Source organism: Rissa tridactyla, chromosome 14 (genome assembly GCF_028500815.1).
Source record: "Rissa tridactyla isolate bRisTri1 chromosome 14, bRisTri1.patW.cur.20221130, whole genome shotgun sequence".
NCBI classification, from domain to species: domain Eukaryota; kingdom Metazoa; phylum Chordata; class Aves; order Charadriiformes; family Laridae; genus Rissa; species Rissa tridactyla.
Window position 1 is genome coordinate 2,262,768 of NC_071479.1, and position 17,997 is coordinate 2,280,764.

At 55.7% G+C, this 17,997-nt stretch overlaps 1 protein-coding gene across 1 annotated transcript in view; it reads left to right on the forward strand.

Annotated features, from left to right (window-relative positions):
- The first annotated feature begins 5,362 nt into the window (after window positions 1-5,362).
- The window catches only part of RXRA (retinoid X receptor alpha), a 118,576-nt gene continuing 105,941 nt past the window's right edge, over window positions 5,363-17,997 (forward strand). The window contains exon 1 of the mRNA XM_054220375.1: window positions 5,363-5,736. Coding sequence (XP_054076350.1) covers window positions 5,709-5,736 — 28 coding nt within the window. The 5' untranslated portion in view covers window positions 5,363-5,708. The remainder of the gene's footprint in view (window positions 5,737-17,997) is intronic.

Here is a 17,997-nt window from a genome sequence, read left to right on the forward strand (position 1 = left end):
AAAGGAGGCATTGAAAGTACACTTCCTTTCAGTGCGTTGCTGGGAAGACCATTAGGAAAACCACTAGATTATTTTTCACATTCTTCAGTGCAAAACTACTGCATTTTATGACCACTATCAATAACAGCTATCATATTACTAATGCTACAGTTGCCACATATATAATATTTAAATCACATTTGCGGCTGACAGAGACCTATGGATATTCTCGATCCCAACAGGCTATTACAGTTCGTATCATGTCTGTCATATAAATATTATGAATCATTTCCCACTATCTTTATGGGGGCTACATTGACATCGTCAAAAAAGCTCTGGGTGCTGCTGGATACTGCATATTTATATACACCTTATGTATATGTATGTGAATGGAGGGAGATTTATACAACAATCATCGGTAATAAATGCCTATGATAAAGCATATTATCTTCACACTTCATTTGCAAAATGTTTTGTATGCGGGGACTCGGAGAAAGGCGAGCAGAGGAGGCTCCGTGAAGTGACTGGGTCGCATCCTCGGGCTCTGGTGGAAATCGGGGGGCTTCTCTGCCGCGGGGCTGACCAGCAGCAGTTGAGGCACAAAGCCCTCGCAGCAGGGTGGGACGAGCTTCGGCCGCTGGCCGGGCGCTGTGGGGGTCAGTGGGCTGCTGGCTCGCACCAGGTGAGGGTTTGGCTGGTGTCCCGCTCGCCGGATGGGTGACGCTCCCTGCGCTTCCCCCAAAGAGCTGTAAATCTCATAGTTCATGCGCCGCATTTCATCTTCCATCCGTTAATGCTTTCCTTGCTGGCTTCCTTGGCAGTCAAGCCCTGGTCTGGGTGATGAGATGAAATAAAGAGATCTCCGGGTGTTATACAAGGCAGAACTAGACTTTCCATTCACAGAGACTTCTTGCAAAGCTGTTAATTAAACCCCTGTCCCTGCGAACCAGGTGAGACATGTTAAACCCAATCCACCAGCAAAGCACAAGAGAGGAAGAAACCTCCCCTCGGATTATTCAGGATCCAGACACAAGCCCAGGTGCCCTGAGACCTCTTCCCCCAAACCTGTTTTAACTGCTTTTACGCTTTATTAAGGTTTGCTCCATATGCAGAGACAGACAAGAGCAAATGTAACTTTATGGCTTGGAAGTTCGGAGGTCTCTAATAAGCATTTAATGTCCAGTTCTGGTGCAGTGGAAAGCACTGCGCAGTACTTCTGACTGTGCAATGCCTTATTTTATCTGAGCAGCCCCCAAAAGAGGGGAGAATGCAGTGTCTCTGCCTATCCTTGGCGTGGGAACGTGGCTCTCCAGCTCCGGCACATCAAATAAATCATGTGCATTTCACTTCATAAACAAACATCATCAGCCTGTTAAATGCTGCTGGGAAAGAAACAAAGCAGTTTGAATCTCCAGCACTTAGAGAAATGTCTTGTCCTTTAGAGCTTTTGCTGGTTCGCGTGTGGAATGCCTCTCCGAGGAGCGGGGACCCACCCTCTGCAGCCGTTTGGGTTTGCAAGAACGGTTTGGATGTGTCTGACAGATGCTGAGAGGTCCTGGCAAGACTCTGCTGACTTGTGTGCTTGGGGACTACCTCCAGACCCCAGGGCCTCTGACCCACCCCCCAAAATCCTGCCGTGTCACTTACCTGCCAGGGAACCTGGCTGACACTGGGCAGAAAAGCAACACGTGAGCTCCTCTCGCCCCTGAGGACAAGAGGTAGGTCATGTCCCAAAGACCTACAGTCCAGATACCCCAGGCAGAAAGTTCCACAGTGTGTGGACATTTCAGCAGCCTCTAAGTCTCCTGGGGGAGGCGGGTAACACAGATCCTGGCCCTACGGCATCCAAAGGGTTCAAGGTCCTGGAACCTGCAGCGACTTTGCGGGGAGCGGGTCGCTGGAGTTGAGGACAAGCCTGGCGAAGTCCCACAAAGTCTGCGTGAGCGGAAGGTGTCTTCCTCCGTCTGTATTTGGCTTTCAGCTCGCATGCAGCCGGACTGTCCAAGTCACACGTGGCCTCCTTGAGGAGGGACTCTGTGGCCATGAGCCCCAGGCCGGTGGCTACAACCACCCTTGCCCCTACCTCAGGGTAGCTCTGGCCACCCGTGGCAGCCCTGCCCCTGGCTGTGCTGGGCGAGATGGAGCCCAGACATGGCCCGTGAGCTTCTCCTGTTCTTTCTCACTTAGACTTTGTATTTATTCTTTCTTTAATCTGTAATAAAATGCAGTCAGGGAGGGAAATAGATGGGGGTTTTTTTCTAACTGTGCAGGAGGGCATGAAACAGTAGAAGAAGCACAGCAGGTTTTGCTTTTGTCCCATCAGATAATTCTGGGTTATGGACGAGATAAGCTGGAATCACTTAGGAAAAACAAAAGCTCTGATTTCCAAATCCCCTTAGTGGGCCCAGGTGCTCGGTTCTGGATGCAGTCTCAGGTCTCAGCCCCCGAAATAACTCAGTGCCCACCTCCTGCTGCTGCCCACGCGCACCTACATCCCTTTGCCCCAAATGTGGAGGCAACAGAGGGAGTGTGGGGATGGAGGGAGAAGCCTTTGCCTACCTGACTTTGATCTGTGAATGAACATAGTATCTCCCTCTCTGTCAAATTTAGCCAGAATTGAGTGATGGGATTTGAAGCTGTTGAAATGAGGCCAGGCAGACCCAAAATCACCCCATCGCATCCGCCTGCCTTCCGTAGGATCCCGGGCTAAAGGGTATTTGCATTACCCAAGGGCAGGGAGAACAAGAGCCGCTCACAGTCTCACAAGACGGCTCTCCCAGACAGCGTAGGACCTTCAAGCGTCCCTGCAGCAAGCAGATGTACAAGCCAATGACCTGCAAAAATTATCTTAACGTCCCCCCATCACCCCCCATGATGATTTAAGTCCTTAGCTAGGAAGTGCAAAGCTGAAGTTGAGCACAGCATTAGGCAGCCTGGTAGGGCTTATTAAATTAATAGTGCATTAAAGAATTGAGGGGAGGCGGGTAAGGCGGGGGGGGAGGGAAAGGGAAAGAGAAGGTTTGTAACATCACAGAAATATCCTTGCTACCTTCTGGCATCTTCAAGAGACTGGAAATGTGGGACTGCATCCAGCTGTCTTCTCTGGGGCAAAATTCCTCTGGCTTCTGTGGGAGGTTTTACCCAAATAAGGACTGCAGGATCAGACCTGTTATTGTCACTGCAATTAACATTTAGATCCACATCTAACACGAACTGTTACAGGCTGGTTAGGGAGAAATTTAATTTGCTCTAAACAGCTTGATGGGAGAGGAGCGTGAAATGCCCTAGTTATGGTAATTTCATGTGTTAGAGTCTACAAAGGTGGATTTTCAGCCGTGGGTCTAATAACCCTGATATCTGCTGCAGCCATCCACCTAAGCGTGCTTTGGGATCCTGAGGTTTGGGGCCAGATCCTGTGCTCGGTGGTGGGGTAAAGCCGTCGACACCGCGTGCAGGCTGCCTGATGACCGTGGACATGCCCAACGCCGTGAAGACCCACGCTCATCTTGGGCCGTTCCAGCACCCGTGACCCAAATGGCGTTTGTGTGGTCCAGGCCGGCAAGAGCCCGGATCTGTCCCAGCGAGGCACGGAGGAGCGTTGCCCCCAGATGGGTTTTCCCTTATCAGACACAAAGATGAGCTTTAGTTTATCAGGAAACTGATTTCCACCTTTTTGCTGTCGGGGTTTGTATGCAGGTATCCGTGAGATCCGTGATTTTTGCCCCGCCGACCCACTCTTAGAGGCTTTGGACCTGCTTTTTCTAACAACCTCCAACTTTCTTTATATCCTTATATATTTCCTTTTTTCCCTTTTCTCCCAGGAGTTAATGCAACTCAGCCATAAAAACTGACTTAGAGATGAAACTTGGCATTTAAGGTCCCAGCCCGGGAGCAAATGAAGTTACCAGTTATAAACACACACCAAAATCTGTTTGGACATGCTGAAATTACAGGAGCAGAGGATAAAAAGGATCCAAGATGTTTTATTTTGTTTTAACTTCTGCAGCTCTCCGCGTGTCAGTTTGCAGCCGCTTGCCTGACGCAAGATGGGTCCTCTTGGTGGGTTTTTTGTTATAATTAAAGCTGATGAATGTCAATGCATCGCGGGGGGGTCCCGAGCTGGTCCGCACCAGGCTCCTGCGGGGTTGCCAGCTGTGTACCCCCCATCTAACCGCTCGCGTGTGGGTCTGCCCAGAAGGAAAGGCAGGGTCTATCCCTGGCACAGAAGAGCAGGCAAGAGTTTTAAGTAAGAGAAATCAGGTCTCAGGGCCTTTCCGGGGCCTCTCCCGCGTGGCTTGACTTACTACAGTGACAGGTATGAGACAGACCGATAAGTGCACGCAGGTGATAGACAGGGATATGGCACTGAAAGATAGATAAGAGGCTTTGTTTTTATAGGAGGAGGTGCTAGATTGCTAATATTTATGACACGAGAGGCTTTGCCAATTAAAGAATAAATCATGGCAGATAAGAGGCTCGGAAGCGCTCCACGGCTGGATCCGCCACACAGCGAGATGATGGTTGGCGGCAGCAGCGCACCCATGTGTGTGTTGTAAAGCGGGATGGTGGTGGGTGCCCTGGCTCTCCCACCTACCCCCCGATTTCCCCCACCCCCGCTTGCTGCAGGAGAACCGGGCTCTGCGTTGGCAGTTCCCCACGCCAGCAGAAACCCCCAGCACTTGTCCCCGGTGTCATCTCAGGCTTCCCGTGTGACCCCGTCGTTCCCCACTGCACGCGAGCAGCTGGAGCCGTGGCCTGAACCTGTTTGTTATGCACGTTACGGCCATCAGGAGCGAGGGTCGATATGATGTTTAATATGCTTCATGCATAGTAGAGTCGCTTTGGTCCATCAAGTCACTAATACAGGTTCTTACAAGGCTGAGTGTCATTTATTAAGTCGGGGCGGGGGGGGAAGGGGAGGCCTCCAGCGGTGCTGGGGGGTCGGTACCCGCAGCGCCGAGGCGGTGGGACCTCGCAGACGAACGGCACAGGCACAGAGAGTTATTTGTGGCGCCTCGTTTTATGGGGAAACGAAATAAATCGCGCTTTGAAGGCCGGCCGCCGGGTGACGCACCGCGGGGACGGCGCTGGGGGTCTCTCCCCGAGCCCTGGGGTCAGCTGAGATCGCGCAGCATCCCTCCCAGAGCCACCCCCCCGCCGCCACCGCAGCGCTCCGCACCCCGCGGTGGTTTTCTTTCCTTTTTTTTTTTTTTTTTAGTAACCCTTTTTCCCCATCACTTTAAAAAAAAAAAACAAACAAAAAAACAAACCCACACCACACACCCCGGCACCCGTCGGGGCGGGCGGCGGCGGGGCGGGCGCGGGGCGGGCGCTGGGCGGGGGGCGGGCGGTCGCTGCGGGGCGGGCGCGGCGCTCGCTCCCCCCTGCGCGGGCCCCGCCGCGGAGCCCAGCGCGCCCCGCGCAGCCCCGCCGCCGGCGGAGTTACGGAGCCGGGAGTTTGCCACAACTCCGCGGCCTCCTCTGCGGGGCCGCCGGTGCGGGGCCGCAGCCTTCCCCGCCTCCTCCCTCTCCTCCTCCTCCTCTTCTTCCTCCGCCCCTTGGGCTTTTTTTTTTTTTCCTCCTTTTTTTTTTTTTTTTTTTTCCTCCCCCCTCCCTCTCCCCCTTTCGCTTTGATTTCGCTCTCCTCCTCCCCTCTGCGCGCCCTGTGCCTGTGTGTTTTTTCGCCGCCGATCTCCACCAAGCCCCTTGGCATGAGTTAAGCACCAGCTATGGACACCAAACACTTCCTGCCACTGGGTGAGTTTTGTTCCGAAAAAGATTCTCCATTCCTGCGGCGGGGCGAGGGGGGGGGTGGTGGTGGTGGGTATGTGTGTGCGTGCGCGTTAAATAAAATAAAATAAGCGCCCGACCTACCCCCTCCTCCGCTTCTCTACCCGGTCTGGGGGGGGGGATGCGCTGCGCCCCTTCCCCGGAGCGGGGGGGGGGACACACAACTTGGTGTCAGCGCCGGGCGGGCCTGCCCCGTGGCCCCCGCTCCGGCCGCCTGATTGTAGTTAATTATTTTTCGGTTTGTTGTGTGTTGTTTTTTATTTTTTTTTCTTTGGGGTTTTTTTTTGGGGGGGTTTTTTTTTTTGGTTTTTTTTTTTTTTTTTTTTTTTTTTTTTTTTTTAGTGTGTTTTCTTTCCGCGAGGCGCCGGGTGGCGGCGGGCCCCGGGCGGGCGGCGCAAGCGGTATTTTCAAACGGGGCAGCGGGCACCGGGGCTCGGCCGGGAGAGCCCCCTCCCCGCCCGGGGCTGGTTCTGCAGGAGGGCTCGGCAGCTCGCAGCCTTTGCTCCCCCCCTCCCCCCTTGCTTTTCTTTCTCGGTTTCTTTTTTTTTTATTATTATTATTATTTTTTCCCCTTTCCTCCCTTTTCTCCCTCCCCACCAGCATCTGGGGCGCGCAGGCGGGCGGGGGGAGGTGGTCGCCCGCGGGGACCCCCGTCCTGCGCCCACACTGGTCCCTCTGCTCGCATCTTCCCTCGCTGGCAGCTCCCAGAAGCCGGCACGCTTGGGACCCTCCTGCTTTTTTTTTTTTTTTGGCTTGTTTCTTTTTCCTTTCCCCTCTTTTTAGTTACGTTTTAAAACCTATTTCCAGCTGGAGTTTGCCATGGTTTCGGCGACTGAGTCAAGTCCTGGCTTGTAAGGGCGAATGCCTCCTTACGTCTGGGTTTCAGGAGAAGTGATATTGCAGAGCTCAGTGTTTAGGGTGGGGGGAAGAAAAGTTTTAGCGAAGTAGCCTGGCGCCAAGTCCCGGCGAGGGGGAAGAAGGACGAATCCTGCCCTCTCCGCCACTGTTTAGCGCGGCGGCCCGTGGGCTCGCAGCCTCCGGCCGAGCAAGCCCACGGCCAATGAGAACATCCACTCCGGCTTCCCTGGGCTTTAAATCTGTGCTCAGCCTCTGCTGGTGTGTTTTGTTTCTTTCTTGCTCTTTTTTTTTTTTCCTTTTTTTTTTGTTTTGTTTGTTTTTGTTTAAGAATTGCAATTTTAGTTGTTCCTTTCTAAGAGCGGAATAAATATAAACGCCATCACAAGGTCCCTGGCCAGCCCTGCCCCTTGGGAGTGTTTCCAGGACTGCTGTGGTTCGGGTCCGGGGGGAGACCTGGCAGGGAGAGCCTGGCCCCCGCGGGCTGGCAGGTCTTCAGCTGGCATCTGCTTTGCCCCCAAAATCACGGTTTTACGGTGCCCCTGGTTGATTCGCTGTGAGGTGGGAAACACCGCTGGGTTGACTTGCCCGGAGTTGCTGCTCGGGCTAAAAGCATCTCGCCTGCGGTGTCCCCCGGGAGCGGGTCCTCCTGCCGAAGTCAAACCCGCTCCTTTGGGGTGGGTGAAACGCAGAATGCACCCACCGAAGCAGAAAGTGCCTGTCTCTTGCACACAAAAGTGGCTTAATCTCAGGGGTGGCTGCTGTGAGATTTACGTTTCCTTTGATGGTCTGACGGAAAACAGTCCAAACCTCTGTTGATACGGGCAGGATCAGGCCCCTACGTATATACTTGCGTTTTCTTTCAGACCTGAGCTCCCCTGTTACACCGTAGATGCTAAATAATACGTGGTGTTATTAGTCATGTTGACTTTGACGGGGGAGGAGAGGGGGAGCGTGTGTCACCTTGCTGCTGGCTCGGGGAAGGATTTTCACACTGGCGCAAGCGAAAAACAACTGATTTATCTGCTCATTTATAAACGTATGTGCGTGTGTATGGCGGGGAGAGGGTGGGTCTTTGCAGGAGCATCCAGAGGGAAAACAAGGTGGGCACCCCGGCACAGTGATGCTGGGGGGGTGGGCGGGTTATAACGTCGCACGGGAGAAAATTCAGCTGCCCGCGGGAGCTGTTTTTGGTGCGTGATCTGGGTTTGTGTCTGCTGCAGAAGTGACTCCTAAACTTTATCCACCGCCTTTGGTCACCGGTTATTGGAGAAATCAGCTTTGGTTGTAAGGGCGGTGGGTTCTGCAGGGGTTCTGCAGGGTTCGGAGGGGGAGATGCTGGTCCTGCTCTGAGCACGGGAGGCAGGTTGAGCCCGAAAGTGCGTGAGCAGTTTGTGAGAGCGAGGGGAGCCCCGAGGAGAGTGAGCAGAGACCTTCCCAGCGAGACCAGAGTGGAGCTGGTGGGGCCAGGGGGCCTCGATGCTCTTTGGAAGTGGAATGGTCCAAAACCCGCCAGGTCCCGACTTTGCAGAGTGCTAGGGTGTTTTGCCAACCCCATCTCATCTCGTGGTTGGGAGCTGGCCTTTGCAAGCCGAGGGGAAAAAAATAGCCAAGCTTGTGGAGTTTGTTTCCCTGCACACGAGTATGGACCTGAGCCGGAGAACAGGAGCAACCGGGGGTCGAAATCAGGCTCCGTCACTGTGTGGCCCCGCCAGAATCTCATCTCAGTTTGGCCTCAAAAGGATAACCCGGTGGAGGTTCCTGGCCAAGTCCTGCCCGTGGTGAGACTCAGATAACTCCGCTGATGTCATGGGTGGAAGCGTGGCCAGCGCTGGGCACTTTTAATAGTAGTATCTCATTTTTCCTGCTGGTCTCAGGAGCTGCTGGCAGATGCCAGGCAGAGGCTTCCCACGAGGACGGCACGTCCCTGGGCATCTCCCAGGCTGGACGCCGTTGCCCTGTGGCTCCGTTTGCTGTCCCGCTCCCTGGACAACCTGCAGCGTGATCCCAGGGTTTGTGGGCAGCGGGGACACTGCACGGCACGGGTACCGCCACAGCCCGGGGTCACCTCGGGTCCAGCAGATGCTGCTTTAGAAGCTGTCTGGGGCTACAGATCTCCCTTTACTAGGTTTTGAATGATCGGGCATGTCTTGCTTTTGTTCCTCCTGGGGGGCTGTGCTGTGCCGAGTCTCCAGGAGGAGGAAAATCAAGAAAAAGGATGTCATGCAAGAGCTTGCGAGGCTGGGGGGACCCACATCTCCGGCCTGGTGGGGTGCATGTGCCGAGGTCAGGCTTTGCCCGGGGCCAGGCTGGGGTCTGACGTGCAAACCAAGGAGCTTGGATCTTTGGGTAGCTGCTTGCTCCCAAGGCTCTGACCATTGAAATCCTTTTATTGCTTCGTTTTCTTCTTTGCCCGTTCCCCTCGGAAGGTGGTAGCTCCTGGGGAGCGAAAGAGAGATGTTGAGCTCGGGGATCCTTTCCTTGAGGCACAGCCTCATGGCGGGGGGGGGAAGAAACAGTTAATGGATGTCCGAGGCTGGTGCTTCCCTCCCGGAGGTCAGTTCACCGGGTTGCAACCTCTGCGAGTCCGTCTTCCCACCCGCGCGGCCGTGCCAGGGGTGGCTGCAGCTGCTCAGGATGCGGGGTGAGAACTGGCCGTGCAGGGGAACGCGTCCGAGAAAAACAGCAAAACAACCCCCCCACCCCGTGACCGGCTTTGGGGGGGGGACAGCCCGGGGCATGGGGGCTGCTTGGGGTGGAAGAGAGCATGGGAGTGTGAGCATCTTCATCCTGCGTCAAAACCCGAGGCAGACTGGTGGGAGCCCCCATCTGGGTTGACATCTCATCACGTTCCTCAATTCTCCTTCTTTTAGCTTCAGAAATTTACAGCCGGTAGGGAAATCCGTAGGGAGGAAGAACTTCGGAAGGCGCCGAAAGTGTCACGGCTTGTCCCAGCATCCCTGTGAGGAAGGAGGAATCCTCTGCCCCACTTCTGGGAGATGCCGGCTGGCTCCGTGGGGCTGCCGGTGCCGCACCAGAGAGGAGCCTTCTAGGAGCAAGAAATAAAGTATAAATAAAGTATAAAATAAAGTATAGTCGTGTCCTGGTCCCTCTTGCCGAAGCGTAGTGTAGGGCTCAGCCTCTCCCAGTTGACATATGCAAAACAAGCTGGGAAGGAATTTTTGCCTTTTTCAGAATCTGGGCTGTGACAGTTAAATAAATCCGCCGAGGGTCCCTGAGTTTACTCCGCGTCGTCCTGCTGTGTTGGAGAGAGCGTTTGTGTTTCTCGTATTTAGGGCATTTTATTTATTTAAAAGAGAGCGGGGGAGAAAGCCACAGAATTTTAGTTATTCATCGCAAATATTATTATTGGCACTTTGCTCCTGTTGGAAAAAAAATAAAAATCAAGGGGGGAATCAAAACATTTCGCTGGAAAATACACCCTGGCTTCGTCCCACCCACATCTTGAAGGCAAAAATAAATATTTATTAAGAAACGGGTTAAAAACCTTTTTGTTGGAGTATTGTTTTCTGGGAGCAGGGGTGCATTGCCATATGCCAGAGCCCTGCCACCCGGCTGAATCTTTGATTTTTTTTTTTTTTTTTTTTTTTATTTTTTTTCCCCCCCCCAGGATGGTTAAGAAAACAAACAAACAGCGGAGCTGCGGGCTTGGGCTTTGGGATGCTCTTTGGTCCTGCCCCTTGCACAAGGTGCTGGTTCCTACGAGCGTCGCGGCGCCTTTCGGGGGGGACCGTGTGTGAGCAGGGTATTCCCCCGAGGCTCTCGCCTGCCTGAAATCACGGAATCGTTCTTGCTATAAATATCCCACGACCCCGCTGCGGGAGGCGGTGGCCCTTGGTGAGGGGCTGAACCGTATGGGTGATGGTGATGGAGCGGGGATGTCGAGGGGGTCCTTGTCCCCCAGCCAGGGTCCTCTCTGCTGAGCGGGGCTGCCAGCGGTAACCAAAGCTGGGGACACCTCAAATCACCGCTGGGTATTGCAGGGACCTTCCCTGGGATCTTGGTAACCTAATTGGGCTCTAATTAATCCTCTTCTTTGGCTCCGATCCCCGCCATGTCTCCCAGCGTCACCTCCCTGCGTCGGCGAAGGAGCTGGGTCTCTCCTCCCTCCGGCCCGTGATGGGAAGGGATGCTCAGCGATGGGGAGGGATGCTGGGCAGAGGGATGGGAAGGGATGCTCGGAGAGCGATGGGGAGGGATGCTGGGCAGAGGGATGGGAAGGGATGCTCGGAGAGCGATGGGGAGGGATGGTGGGCAGAAGGATGAGGAGGGATGCTCGGACAGCAGTGCGAAGGGGCGCGGGGCAGAAGGATGAGGAGGGATGCTGGGCAGAGCAGTGCGAAGGGATGCTGGGCAGAGCAGTGCGAAGGGATGCTCGGAGAGCAGTGCGAAGGGATGCTGGGCAGAGCCAGCATGCCGCTGGTGCAGGATCCAACCCAGCAGTTCCATAATTGCTTCCAAAAAGGCCCAGGTGGGCTCTCAAAGTCAGTCTAGCTACAAAGCAATAGGGGAGGCAGCCTGGGTGGTTTTATTTTAATTGATTTTGTCAGGAGTTGCTGTATTTTATTACATTTAAAGACTAGACTCTGGAATAACTTTGAACGTTTGACACACACACAAAAAGCAGCTTTCTGACATTTTCCTCTTTGCTTGTCTTTTATTTCATTTCTCCCCTCTCCTCCTCCTCCTCCTCAAAGGAAAGCGTGTGCCTGGAGGGAGGGCAGAGGAGGAGGGAGGAGTGGTTGTGTCTCTCCAAAGGCTGCTCCAACATCAAGGCAGCGCAAAGCAGACGAAATAATATTGCAAATAAGGATTTAAAAAACCCTACAGAAGGATCCCCACACATGCCAGCCAGCTCAAACTGCGAGAAGATTTTTCAGACAGAAGCAATTTAGCCTGGGAAAAATGCTCTATTGTTGAAATGGAAACTGGCTGTGAGAACTTGCCTTTTCTGACGACGTTTTGCTTAGAAAAAGCAAAGCAAAGTCAGGGAAACAACCTGAGTTTTTTTATTTAGAGAAGACAGAGAATTTCAAAATGGAGGGTGTTTTCTGAGATAAACCGGGAACAATTCCCTCGGAAGAAAGGGAAGGAAGGGTTCAAATTAAGCCCAAATGCAGCTCCCCTCCTTTGAAATTTTGTTTAACGTGGAGTTAAAAAATAATCCTGTTCAAACAGACCACTCGCAAGCATAAAATGCTGGTTGTTGGTGTGTTTGTTTTTTTTCTCTTTTATTGTGATCTACAATAAAAGTTTCAAGGTTGCACCTTGGGGCTGTAATCCTGATGGCAGCCCTGTTTGTGCCAGCTCCTGCCCATCAGGAAGGGACGGATTCCGGCCTTGAAAACTCCTGATCTTGCCCCGATGAGACGGATCCAGGGTGGGGAAACTGAGGCAGGCGGGTGCGTCTGAGCGGCGGCGAAGCTGGGAACGGGGCCCGGAGCGAGGGCGTGGGGATGGTTGTGAAACCTCGGCTGGGATGGCGGCTTCCAGCCCCGCTGAGCAGATCCGGCTGGGATCGGAGCTCCCCAGGGCTCCCGGGGGCTTTGGAGGGTCCCAGCTCCGGGTAGCCAAAACACCCCAAACCAACCCCAAGCTGCTTTTTGGCCTGGGAGCAAAGAAAAGCTCCCAGATGGGGGTTTGCGTGCAAGCCAGGTGCTCCCAAACCAGACAGCGAGGAAGAAACACCCTAAATGTTGGTTTTATTAAGCATCAGGAGCAGCGCTCGCATCCCCGTTCTGCCCTAGGGGAGGGGGTGCCTCTCGCCGTGGGCATTGCTCCTTTGGAACCCTGGGGAATTTGGGTTTTTTTTTTAGGTCAATCTCTCGGTTTCGGTGCATGGAGGTTGGTGTGGCGTGTTTGGGGTTGGGTCTTGTCTCACCCATCACCCTTTGCCCGCATTGTCTCGGCTGCGAGATCACTGCCGAGCGGAGAGATAAAAGGTGCGATACTGGTATTTGCGACCAATAAAATGGTAATGGCATTCCCATCTGGTTGTTACTTTGCATGGTCTCCTCTTTTGTGGAGTTTTGGCTTTCTTCGGCTTTTATAGACTTTAAAAAAATAAAAAAATCAGGGGCGGGGGAGCTGAGGGAGCCCGGAGCCCCCCCGAGGTTTACATCCCCGCAGCTCACGGAGCAAACCCTTTGTGCCGGGGCTGCCGGGAGCGGATTAGGGAGGGATGCCCCGTCTAGTTTCAGCTGGCTGTGCAGCGCTGGGCGCGAAGGCCAGAAACATTTGATTGTTGTTTTTCCATTTTTGGCCGAGGAGTAAGTGCTGGAAAGTTGGGGTTTTTTTTGGGTCTGTTGTGTTTTTTTTTTTTTTTTTTCCCCCCACTGTGAACTCTGTGGGCTGCTGCGAGACAATTTTGTTGTGGGCAGCGCGTCTCCTACGTGCCCATTACGGACCGGCGGTGAGGCAACGGCAGGGGTGAAGCAAGAGTGGAAGGAGAAGCGCGGGAGAGGGGGATGCGCTTCCAGCCGAGATCCGCCCGGAGATGCGGAGGTGACGAGGCGGGGAGACGGGCTTGGCACGTGGGATGCCACGGAGGAGGCTCAGTGCCAGCGGCTGGGATGGTGAGTGATGGCAGAGGCACGCAGGGGCGTAGAGAGGAGCGGGGTCAGGGAGAGGCAGGAGCAGACCCGGCGGCGTTGCATCGAGCCGGGGAAGCTCTTTTGGCTGCCCCCGGCGGGACGAGGGATGGGCGAGAGCATCTTGCCAGCGCCGTGGCTTCCCTTGGGAGCAACGGCTTCTCCCTGAGGACCCACGTGCTGGTTGTGGCTCTTGCAAAAGGGGGGAAAAAAGAAAGAGAAACCCTCTTTTCCCACCGGCCATCCTTGCCAGACCGTGCTGAACCACCCATCTCTTTTTGCTGCCCCGTTTTTGTCAGATGAGTGAGTTTATCAGGCTGGGGAAGCTGTGGGCTCTGCCCCGTGCGGAGGAGCTGTGGCCACTAACGCCAGCGAGCAGGGCCCGACCGGCGGCAGATAACGGCGTATCGGCGGCAGGTTGTGCCGGAGATGCTCATCCGCGCCGTGGCGGGGGGATGCGTGGCCCCGTCTTGCCTTGCATCGGTGCTGGGGCTGCTTCTGGACCCCCCCGACACCCTACTGCTGCCCTGCCCCACACCCCTGCGGCCTCTAGGCGTTCAGGGGTGTGGGGTGAAAGCTGGGGGTCCCTGCGAGGGCACCCGAACCCTCCAAAGGACCGGGGAACTTCAGCAAGTTGGAACCCGCCGTCTGGGAGCTCGGCACCTGCGGGGCCAGCCCTCCCTTTTGACCTGCGCTTGTTCCCAGTGTGGCTTTCAATTGATCATAAAAATCCAGCGTGATTCACGGCGCTTCTGCCCTCCAGCCCGCCGGGCTGCGGCTCCCCGCCTTCGCTTAGCGTGAGAGAGCAAATTGCCCTCCAGTTCATCCTCCTCATTCCTAATGGGGAGCCGCTGCTTTATGGGTCTGGTTTCCACCCCCCCCTCCTTCCCCGTGCACTCCTTAAATTATAATATGTTAGAGATGGTGGCGTAGCATTTTAATTTAATTTTCTCTCTCTCTCTTTTTTTATTTTTTTTTTTTATTTTTTTTATTTTTAATTTTATTTCATTTATTAAGAAAACTGGTTTCGATGCAAGGTCCCCAACGTTGGGGTGGCGAGGGAGGGAGGTGCAGCTCCATCCCGGCGCAGACCCCGTGTGCGTGCGTGTGCGTGTGGCTCACAGACAGTGAAATTGCACCCTAGAGTTATAAAGCAATTGTCTAGCTCAGCAGCAGAATGAGCATGAAATGGTGCAGAAAGCAACTAAATAAAATTGGGTAAGGCAGATGCATGAAAATAATGACATCTCTATACCGGCGTCAGGCGCGCTTGCTCTCTCTCGCACCACGCAGATAAACTTTTATAACAGACTTTGCATTTATTTTCCCAGGAAACTCTTTGGAAATGGAGATGTTAGTGTGCAGTGAGCCCCCGCATCCCCTTTCCCATGTTTCTGGGGCCATCGTGCCGTGTCTTGCTGCCACTCTCCTCCCTCATCACTCGCCCCGTCCCTCTTTTCCTTTTTTTTTTGTTTTCAGAGCAGGACTTTTATGCTCAGCCAAACACCAAAACGATAACCTTTGCGACTTCATTTCCCCTCGGCTGCGGCAGCCGTGCCGGGCTGGGGGACTGCTGGAGGCGGGTGGCTCTCGGGGGTGACCTGCCACGTCCCGTCCAAATCGGACCAAGAGATGCTTTGCTCTCACTTTGGAGTTTTCTCTTTTTTTGCCCTCCCTGGATGGTGGCAGCTGTAAGGGTGGATCCATGTGGGCTTTAGGACATGAGAGCAGGGGTGGAAAACCAGGCTTGGTGCACTGGCTGTGTCCCTGCATCCCTCCTCCCAGGGGGTGGCCGATGGCACCAGGGCCACCCGCTTCCACCCTCCCTATTTATCCAGATGCACAGGTTGAAAATGCCCCAAATTGGGGGCCTGAAGAATTGACTTTAGCTGCGATTCCTCCCCGGACACCCGCCGCGGTGCTTCCCCTGGGCTCTGTGCCGCTGTCCCTGCCCCGGAGCCTTTGGCCTCAGCTGAGGCACGTTCCCGTGTCCGCTCCCGGGAAGCCGGTTTCCCGACACGGTTTGACGTTTTGCTCCTTTTGCACCAGGTTCTCCATGAGACTGGGAATAAGCTGCTAATCCTCCCACCCAACAGGCCCTTTAGGTGACATTAAGGCTGTCCACATCACCCTCATGCCCTCCTGCCTCCAAAGGGGTCACTGGCCGCCGCTCCACGTGCCCATGGTGCTGGGGATGCCCTTTCTCCATGGGGTGCTGCCCGCTGCATCCCAGCTGGAGTGGCTCATCCCGGGAATGGGGAGCGGGTGGCAGCAGTCGGGCTCCCCCAGCCCTGCGCCTCCTCAGCTGCCCTGTTCAGAGGCTTCAGGGCTGAGCTGGTCGTGGATCCTTTCCCTCTCTGCAAGGAAAATCCAAGGAAAATCCAAAGGAGTCCATCCTTCGCGCTGCCGGGCTTGCTGTGCCCGAGCCTGGGGCTTCACCGCCCAGTGCCTTTGCAGCAAAACCTCCATCTCGGATTTTCCTTTGCTGGGATGTCTCCCTGGGGTCCCAGATTAGCCGCTCCGGTGCTTTGCCGCCTGCCTCCCCATCACGCGTGGACCAGCGCGGATCCCACGGGTGGCTGGGAGCCGTGTTTTGGCTGCACAGCCCCAAAGCGCAGCGCAGCCCCGAGCCCAGCGGTGGGACGTGTGTGCGTCCCCCTCCTCGCTGCATGCAAAAACCCGGCGCCCCCGGAGAGAGGCAGAGGAGGAGGAGGCTTCGTCGCAGAGATTTCTCCGGCTCCGGGCAGACGGATGCCGAGGTCCTGCCAGCATTTTTGCTGGTGCGGAGCCACAGCCTGGGAGTGGAGAGCAGGGAAGTGCAGGCATGCAAAAATCAGTGTGAAGGCATAAATCAGGCCGAGAGTGAAAGGTTAAAGAAATCCAGAGGAAGAGGAGTGATGTACGTGATAGAAAGGGGTTTCCTGTACCTACGCAGGCCACCCAGGCTCCCTTCCTGCCGGCGTAAACCTGCGAGAGCAGAAACTTTCTGCACCCCTAAGCAAATTGTGGTCTGCTGGATGGGCACCTTGTGAGCAAGTTAATACTTTGTGCTTTACAGGATGCTCTCCCCAAGCCTCTGGGGTGGTATTTCTAGGATGCCCGGGCAGCACCGCAGCCGTTGGACCCCGCGGCGGGGAGCGGGAGCGTTGCTTGGGAAGGGCAGGGCGCTATGGTCCGTGTTGGAAGCTGTGCTGCCGTGGTGCAGCCTTAAATTCCCCATACCTCTTCCCTGCCATCCTCCCCGGGCTGGTTTTCTGCAGGGGAGCCGTGCCGGCCGGCTGCCCCCGCGTCAGGGACCGGACACCAGAGGCCCCTGGGACAATTACCTGCAGGCCCCCCATGATCCCTGCCAGAGATAGCCTGGCCCCAGGCCAGCTGATACCTATTGTTTGCGAAGGTCGGAGACTTTATCTAAACAGTAGCTCAGAGCCGGGGCTTGCTGGGAGCGGGAATCCCAGATGCGCTGGGGGGGCTCTCTGACCTGGGGTGGGGTGCTGGGGGGGGGGGCTGATGCTGTGCGGGGACTTGCTCCTGAGATGCGTAGCACCGCGAATTACACCCCGCCGGCTGCTTTAGAAGGTTGGGAGACACAGATTTGGTTCATTAAGGGGTTTTGCCTGTGGCTCGAGTTGTATTTTGGTAGCGGTTCTACCGTACCCGGCACCCCCCGCGCTGTGCCTTGGAGCTTGGTGCAGCTCTGCCTCGGGGTTTCACCCTTCTCTGGGGGGGAAAAAGCCAGCAGTTCCCTTATGGTAAGTCTCTCCCTCTTCGTGCCTCACCTGTGGGGCAGGTTTAGGCTGTGGAAATCGGAGGCCATCGGTCACGGCGGGGTTTGTTTAGCTCGGGCACTCGGTTTTCTCAGCTTTGTTGTTTTTCCTCCTGGGTTGCAATTGCCGAGGGGTGTTCGGCGCCGCTCCCCGCGGGCACCCAGGTGCTCTGCTCGGCCGGGTGTCATGCCATGGCAGCCATGGGCGGGCGCGGAAAACCACGTCTAGCTTCTCCAGCGAGGTTTCACGGCCTCTAGGTGTGTGCAGGCAATGTTGCGGGGCAGGGATTTCTTGCAGCAAGCCCTGGGTGGCAGATAACAGCCGGTGCCCATCTAAAGCCCTCCCCTATGCAAGTGGGGAGGTTCCACCTCTCCCTCTGCCTTCCCAAAACCCTGCGGCAGCGCGAGGGATGCCGGGCTGATCCGGGTATCCTCCCAGATCTCTTTCTTGGAGCGGTGGCATTTGTACCTGGGCGCTGCCCTGGCTGCCGTAAGGCGTAGCCCACCCTGGGACCGCAGCCTGGTGATGCTCAGCAGCACCCTGGGGGCCACAGCCGGTGTTGGCGGAGCGCAAAATCTCTTATCGGAGATTCACAAGCAAGCGAGCCCCAGGATACGGCCTGGGAAGCAGTGGCACGGAGGGCAAAGCTCATCCTGGCTCATCCCCGAGAGCGGCGGGATGCTCCCAGTCCTGCCCGAAACGTGGGGACCCCACTGGGAGGGAGGATGTAGAAGTGCCTGCGCTGGGTCGGGGTGCGGGTTGGGGCCCTCGCTGCCTGTGCCGTGTGGGAAGGGGGGGAGCACGGGGCCGGCGGTGCGTGCCGGGCGCGGGGAGGTGCCCGTGGGGCAGGAGCAGCCGGTCCTGCCAGTTCTCCCCGGCGCAGGGCCGGGCGCTGGGAAGTCCCCCGAGCCGCCGTTGAGGCCGGGCTGAGGGCTGATCCCGGGTCCCTCTCTGCCACCGGTTCCCTGGGTGGCCTTGTGCAAGTCACTCCCGTC